The sequence below is a fragment of the Prunus persica genome, chromosome G2 (genome assembly GCF_000346465.2).
Source record: "Prunus persica cultivar Lovell chromosome G2, Prunus_persica_NCBIv2, whole genome shotgun sequence".
NCBI lineage: Eukaryota > Viridiplantae > Streptophyta > Magnoliopsida > Rosales > Rosaceae > Prunus > Prunus persica.
In genome coordinates, this window is record NC_034010.1 from 22,571,795 (window position 1) to 22,580,155 (window position 8,361).

The 8,361-nt window shown below is 36.7% G+C and overlaps 1 protein-coding gene across 1 annotated transcript; it reads right to left on the minus strand.

Annotated features, from left to right (window-relative positions):
- On the minus strand, positions 21 to 4,373 carry LOC18785242 (mitochondrial adenine nucleotide transporter ADNT1). Its single transcript, XM_007218137.2, has 8 exons — positions 3,770 to 4,373; positions 3,111 to 3,159; positions 2,830 to 2,993; positions 2,563 to 2,600; positions 2,090 to 2,202; positions 1,800 to 1,913; positions 1,165 to 1,509; positions 21 to 394 (listed from the first exon to the last, which is right to left on the minus strand). The coding sequence occupies exons 1-8, from the start codon at positions 3,928 to 3,930 to the stop codon at positions 311 to 313; spliced, it is 1,068 nt and encodes a 355-aa protein (XP_007218199.1). The 5' UTR covers positions 3,931 to 4,373; the 3' UTR covers positions 21 to 310.

An 8,361-nucleotide genomic window follows, 5' to 3' on the forward strand; every position in this document is an offset into this window, starting at 1 on the left:
AACAAGTTTGATCCAGGAAGTGTAGAAAATGCTTTCTCAAAGCTTATGGAAGAAGGCATGCAAAAGCATGTTTTACATTGTCGAAACACTTATTGGCACATCATATGAATGAGAAGCTTCAAAGCTACATCGTGTTCATAAGGAAATACAAAAAGGAAAACAGGGGGGAAAGCAATTTATGAACACAGGCTCAGACTCGCTAGAGCTTCAGAGAAAAAAGGAAGAAATTACCCCTAGTTTATCAGACCTCTATTTCCCGGCCTACAAAAATAGCACACGCAAAGATAAATATCATGGAGCTCCTGCAATTTCAGTCCGATATCCTGATCTCGACTCCTAAAACGTCCTTCACCATCTCATACGTCACAAATGCAATTGCAATGGATGGCACTACCTGAAAAATTGAAGCAAATGAAATTATACCGTTTGCAAAGACAAGTTTGCAAAAACTGATTAGAACTCAATACTAAAACTGAAAAATTCCATGCACACATCAAAAGCATACACCAAGGGAAGAAAACTGGAGGCAGTACAAGTTGAATGCAGCCCCTACAATTTTTTTTACAGAAAAGAAAATCTATGTGCAATAGTTCCATCACAAGTTGATTAATAAAGGAGTTTCAAAGTTTCCTAGGGGCCAAGTTCAAAAGAACAGTACAATACAGGAACCAACCACTGATGTTACGAGAACATAGATGATAAAACAAAGTATTGGATCCTAGCTTTCATATACTCTTCTATAACAGTTTAAAATCGGTGTTTATAGCTTTGGTTTGGGCTTTGGCCCCTATATTACCAACAACAACAAAAAATTGTGTTCATAGTTAATACTAAGGATTCAAAACCCTCTTGATATCCAGTACCCATACACCACAAGTCATGATTCATAGCTTGTAAGCCACATAAGAATTAAAACAAAGGAATTTGTGGGCTAAAGTCCTAGACCTCTCTTTTGTTAATCCTAGTGAGACTTTTTAATGATGGTCGAATTTGCCACAACCATGCAACCAGTCACCCTAAGATATTATGGCAATTCCATGTGTAAGATTCATCTCATTTAAGCCCTTTCCCCAGCCTGACAAAATTGTTTTCACAAACTAATAACTAGCCAGCCTGCAATTGTCTACAAGCAAATTAAAAAATAAACAGATGATTAGGACGGACCTTAACGGAATTGGGAACCAAACCCTTGTACAACGCTCCAAAGCCCTCATGTCGAACAGTTTTCCTGAATGCATCAATCATGCCAGTATATTCAAGTGGGGCCTTGCTTCTCCCATCACCAGTGATAACAGAAGCAGCATTACTCCATCCCCCCATCTGCATCCTTCGACGAATGACATCAAGGGGGTAAGCAACAGTTTGCCCAACAGTTCCAGCAGCAGCCCCGCATGCCAACCTTGTTGTGACACTTAAGTCTGTATCTTCAACAAGTCCAAATGGTCTACTTTTGATTAACCAATCCTTCAGGGATTCATACACAGCAAAGTTGAGACCAACATAGGGAACCTGAAACAAAAATCAACAATATAAGGTCCACATATTTCTACTGTGGCATGCCTAAACATAAATAGGTAAAAGAAGTATAATATACAAACAGGTGACATTAATTGTCCATATGAAGAAACTTCCAATCCAACTGCACAGGAACAGCAAAAAGCAAGAGCAACAAGTTGTTTAATAAAACATATGAGCTACTCATCAACAGACATTGTTTCTTTATACTTTGGATCTCACATATCAAAAGGGTGGCAATAATGAATAAGTGAAAGCAGAGTTTTTAGATAGCAAAAACTTACAACTCCAATTACAGAAGGAAGCCATCCCTTGTACAAAGCCCGCGGGCCCTCCTCGCGGAGCACAGTCGATAGAGCATGGAACATTCCCCTGTACTGAAAGGGAGAGTTCTCTGTCTGCAAATTTAAGACCAACAAAACATAAATCCTTCCAGTGCACATATATAGAAAATAATCATTCTCTTTCAGTTTCAACCATTGAGATTGAAGACTGAAACGGCAGGGGGAAATACAAAGGTCTTTAAAACAGCTATCCTATGAAACAAAAGGAGAACAGGGACTGGAATAATTACCTGTACAGTTAGCCTTCCTCGTACCATGTCCATCGGGTAAGTTGCAGACATGGCAATAATTCCAGCACATGCTCCAGCTCCAAGACGTAGAAGAGGAGTGAGCTGAGCATCTTCTGCAGGTATGAAAAGAAAAGGAGATTTAGATAACCTACGTTATCCATTGACTTCTACCGACCCGTCAATGTTTGATTTCCAAGGAATGATAAAGATCATGTTATTTTCCCAACAATGACATCATACTAGTCGCATAGTTTCTGTTGATGGTTTATAATGTGATTATGTGGGTTGCATGGCCTCTGTTAGACATTTTATGAGGCATAACATCATTAAACAGCAACCCAACCTGAGTCAAAATGTTAACTGCCCCAATGCAGAGAGTTAATGAAATGTCGAGATGGAATGCAAGGTCTCCAAAGAGTCTTGTCAAATTATTACAACTAAAGGCAACAAAATGATGGTACGTATGGACATACCATTGCCAGTTTGATCCCGATACAGTAACAATATTCCCCTGTCATGGAGATAACAAGGAGCGTTCAGCGGAAGGGAAAGTAGGAGAATGTAATATGAAGTTACATTACAACACAATGCGTTCAGAAGTTGCAAAAAAATATACAATCATACAAACAATACAAGATTGATGGTCAAATATGAATGGAACAAAAATCAAAGACGAATTTATAACATACTGGAAGCAAAAACAAAAAATAAATTAACATTAAATCTTGTTAGAAACATACTTAGAAGCTTGCTCATAGCTGAAGAACTTGACAGCTGAGTTGGGGACAATACGAGCACAATTCGTACCATTTCCTTTAAACAATCCACGGAAACCCTCACTTCTCCAGATATATTTCAAGCCTTGTATTGTTCCATTGTATTTTATGTTATGTGGATTCTGGACCTGCAGACATGGTAACCAGTCAGGAATGTGCTATATATTTATGTGTTAGTTTGTGTACGTTGAGTGCATATAGAAACAAGTGAAAGACATTATACACAATTAATTGAAAAAATGTACCTGGAGCAATATTTTCAGTCGCTCCAATGGAGCAACAGCTGTTCGAGACCTGCATGGATATTAAAATATCTCATTACTGGAAAAAGGTCAACATGAAAAAAGCATGGAGATAGAAATAAACAATGCACAAAATGATCCTGCTAATATCAATAAGCAATGACAAGACAAGACAACAATTTCTTTTACATTACTAGAATCTAATGGACCTAATGCCATTGCATGCATAAATTTCAAATTTCAGATACCCGCATGAGAATTAGAAATTCACGCAAGACTTAAATCAAACCATGACCAATTATATACTACACATTGCAGACGCTCAAAATTATTTAATCGATTGACGAGATTTAATATTCCGATTGCTTCTCCTTATTCATTTTCATTAACCAATTACATAGTATTGAATCCGTTTCTTCGCCTACTTTTTCCAATTTCAGTATTCTTAGCCGTCACAGAAAAAGATTCAATTGTTTCGTGCCTAACCTCACAAAACGATCGAATTTATACAGTCATTATACCTTGGCTTCGCAAAATGACATTGATTTCTAATCAAACGAGTTGTTAAAAAACAAAATCCAATTTTTGCGGGAAATTTTTTCTCCGAGGAACTGCATTCCAGGGCAACAAACACACGAAAACTCAAGAAATCGAGAACTCACACTCCACCAGCGACTCCGCCAGCAACCAGAGACTTGCAGACACTGAGAACCGCAAGGCTCGGAGCCTTGACCACGCCCTCTCTCGCCATCTTAGCCTCCTCAGCCAGATTGACGATCGTGGAGACCGCCGATTCGCTCGGTTTCACATCCTCTGAAGCCATTTCAACAGAGAGCAATCGACGAACGTCCTCGCCGGAATCCTAGATCGTCGGAGACGTTGATCTGAGCTATTTTCCCGGCGCCAATCGATCGGTACGGTTTTTGAAGCTCTTCGTGGTCGTTTTATGGGAAAGCGAGCCCCTGCTTCATTTTTGTGTGTGTGGAGTGTTGTCTTTCTCCGAGAGTGGGTCGTGACTCGTGACGGCTTTCGGGAGCTGAAAATGAAGGGTTGGCTTTGCTATATTACGAAGGTTATGTGACGGCGTTTGTTTATTAGCTCAAATTTATATCTACGGTTAGAGAGAGAGAGAGAGAGGAGCAGAGTGATGTGTAGTGAAATGAGGAAGTTGGAGTCGCTGTGATAGGTTTCCACGTGGTAGGTGAGCGGCGTTCGGGTGGTGCATGGACCACCAAAAATAGATGAGTTTGTCCTATTTAAAGAAAGGTTTTATCCAATTAGGGAAGACATAATCTAATTAGGTTTTTCATCATTAAAAAAAAATGTATAGGAAATCAGACAAAGATAGAATGGGAACTTTTTTCTTGGATGAAAGTTATAGGCTTAGTTTTCCTTCACGTTGTTTGTGTAAAACGATGAATCGCAAACTTTTGCTTTACATTTTATTTATATAATAATTCGATATAGTAAAAGAGTTAAAGTGATTTTGTCTTATTATTGTTGTTGATTTATGTAACACGAAAGTTTAAATGAATAAAGTGTATTGTAAATTTTAATAAACAAAGGTTGAATTGCATTTAGATAGAGCAAAAAAAATACAAGATTCGGGTTTCATTTAGGTATTTTGGGCAAAGAAAGATGATCAAGTGAGAGATCATGTGGATATGTTGGTATTTGAAACACTGGATCATTTGGCTTGGACCAACAGAATTTACCAAAATAGGTAATTGGAAAGGTATCATTTGTTGCAGATAGGGCAGCACCAAAATATAGCAAATTCCGCGCATCAGAGCAGAGCAGCAGAGTATCTTTCTTCCCGTGCGTCCTTGGTTACTTAACGGAACCCTAACTATCTGACGACGTCGCTCTGGTCTGGGCTCCGTGCCGATTGACACTGGGCCCCACCTAGAATAATCTTCTCACGTGCGAAAGGAGAGCATCACAATCGTTTGCACTTCTTCCAACATACCGATACGGCCTAAATTTCTCTTGGATCGACTACGACAAATGCTGTTGAGCCCAAAAAGGCTAGACATCAAACTGGGCCTAGAAAAAAGGCACTTGTTTTGTTGTTTTTTTATAATTCATTTAAATAATTAAGTTTTTTCTATATTAAAATTAACTAATTTATCGCATATGTGGATTAGTCCAGTTGATCGATGGTGTCCGCCCCTTGCACCTGAGTTTTAACTCCCTCCCCGTATGTTAGAATAGTTTAGAATATCATAATTGTTTTAAAAAAAATATTTATTTTTTTAATTAAAAAAAACTCATTTATCATCTTTTATATTTTAAACAGTTCTTTTTTAAATTATAACATAATGGAATGAAACTATAATTGAATCCAGCGTTTGAAAACTAACTGATGTATAACTTATCGTCTCATTAACAAGTGACTCGTTTTTAGTTTATTAGTTTGATATTCACTTTCGTCATCACTTAAGAATACACGAAATATGACTACATCATATAAACGACTAAGACTCCTTAAATTTATAATGAGCTGACATATAACGCTATATGCAACTTGCAAGAATACTTGGCTAGAAATGCATTTCTTGAAATATGAATGTGAAAGAAAACTGTGGTAGGGAATATGGTTTTTATTCAACACACAAAAAAGAGGCGATCAAAGTTGAATAATTTGATGGACAATGACATGTACGGAATGAATGCTTACCAACTGTCTAAAAAGACATAAACATATACCGAAGACATAACATTGAAGTATAGCATATGATAATTGAGCTGATAAAACAGCACAATCATTCTACACATTGACATAGCCTTTTGGGACCAAAGGGGTTTGCTTTAAGTTTTCAACCCAAGTGTTTTTTTTACGTAAATCAAGATGAAACTCTTCTTTTGGGTATGATTAACTGGCCCCGCAGGTGTGTAAAGACTTCAAGAACAGAATCGAAGCTATTATTATCGTCTAATGCAAACATGATCCGACATGTTTCATAATAGTTTTCAATCCCTTACTAAAGAAAAGTACAATTGAGATACATTGGATTTAGTCATTCAATTACATTGAATGAAATAATTGAATTACCTATATCAAAATTCAACGTATCTTCACTGTGTGTGTAAATTTAAAATATTATCGTCCTTGTAATAAAGATATGTTGAATTTTGATATGGGTCATTCAATTACCATTTACTAATATTAATTCATAGCCATTGTAAATGTGGTTTAGGTCAGTTTGCCAAAGTATTATGCCTTCCTCACATCCGAGTTCTATTTCCCTCACCTCTCCGTATATTAGAACAATTTAAAATATTGCATTGTCCAAAAGAAATCAAGGCAACACTAATAATTATAGCCCATGTTCCATAATCTGGCACGGGGTTGGGCTCTTTGGCAAAAGGGCTTGTCTGTGTTGGTGGTGATGGGCCTACTATCACCCAATGCCCTGACTCTGCTGCTACCCCAAATTCAATGATGCCGAAGACAAAATTGTTGGGCCCTGGCTAAGAGTGATTAACCGAAAACAAGATTAATTAACAAATGATTGTTCATTAAGACTGATGGCAAAATGGAAATTTTGTCATCTATAAGTGACAAAAAATTTCTTTTTCCATAACAGTCTATCAATCATGGCGTGCTGCTTTATCATGTGAATGATATTGCAGGTGCATGCACACTTTACTAGTTTGGTCAAATTCAGCATTTGAAGTATTTATGACGAGTTAATTATAGCAATGATTTATGCCTGAACTTGCATTTTAGTCTCTATGAATTTGGTTATTAAATTATGTAGTCCGCGTACTCTGTCGTGGCATTTTGGTCATTTACCATTACTTCTGTCAAATTATGGGGTAAAAAAGTTAATTGAGTGCTCTTTACACCTTCAATGGTATGACCATATTTTTCACTCCAAACATTGTTAATGTTTTCTGGCCACTGACCAATATTCCCGTATTCGAATCCAAATCACTCAATGTACTTTAATAAGTTAATGTAAGCAACTAATCAAACCACAATCAACCAATTTTGTCAAAATAGACATGAAGTGACCCTTTGCTTATAAAATGTACGAAAACTTGACATAAGAGCACTTCCAGCGATAAGTCTAGTTCAGACCAAAAGCCCCTTAGGCTTCCAAAACTCATTTCAACAATAAAATTCAGCCATGGCAAGAGGTGAGCTCCACTAAGCCCTGGCGAGCCCAAAGGCAAGACTTATATGGGCAAGTTGACATTAGTGGTCAATTTAAATACTAAAAAAAATTGAAAAAAAGGGAAAAAAATATCATTTCCTACAAATCACATAATCGCATTATGATAAATACCAATCTAAACCTTAAGAAAAAAAATAGTAACAAAAAATAATGTCATGGGCAAGATGTACTTCTTCTTGAACCATGAGTACATGTCTACTTTGTTAATTGTGTTTTTATTATTATTTTAAATATCATATACCACCTACCTTTTCATAAGTATTTGGTAATTGGCCTTGTGCCTAACAACCTAGGAGAGTTGCACCCCATTCAGGATTCAATGATTAGGCATAAAGAACATATATATGTTAGATGAGACCTCCAAATCATGACAATGGTACAAAGAAAACCGAAAACAATAAAAAATTAAAATGAAGCCAAGAGAGAGTCTTGGTGTTAATTTATATGTTATTCTACAAATCCAACAAAAATGATACATAGTAAGCCAAAATTAGGATAAGTAGAAATGATCAACGCACTAAAATAAGTACGCTTACATAATATCAGATGTAAATAAAAAATATTTTTGTCGGCAGTTAGTCATTGAGATAAGCAACTGCCGAGAAGATAACTTTTATGTAGAGGAATTATTGGTGGGAACCATGGGGGGGTCATTAGGACAAAGTGGGATACAATTCAAGATCCTTTGCGGATTTGAACCCAACCAATAAGCTTGTGGTTTAGTACTTCTAACTATGACATAAGTATGAGTTAATTAGTATTCTACTCAACCAAGAGCTTGCGTTGGTGGAGAAAAACTTGTTGCGGAAGGAGTACGTTCTCTCATAAATGAGACGAAATTCACAAAGTTCGACGAATTTCAATGTGAAGTAGATACATTGCACCCGTCCACATGCAAGTTCTTTTAGTAACTTCAGTAGATAATTAAAATATGTATCGTTAATTTAGATATGGGCATAATCGAATTGGCTAGAGTATATGTATTTTATGTTTGTGCAAATAATCTCACGGGAGAATATTCGCTTCTAAATCCTTCAACCTTCGATTTTCCTTCGTGGAGAAAATATGGA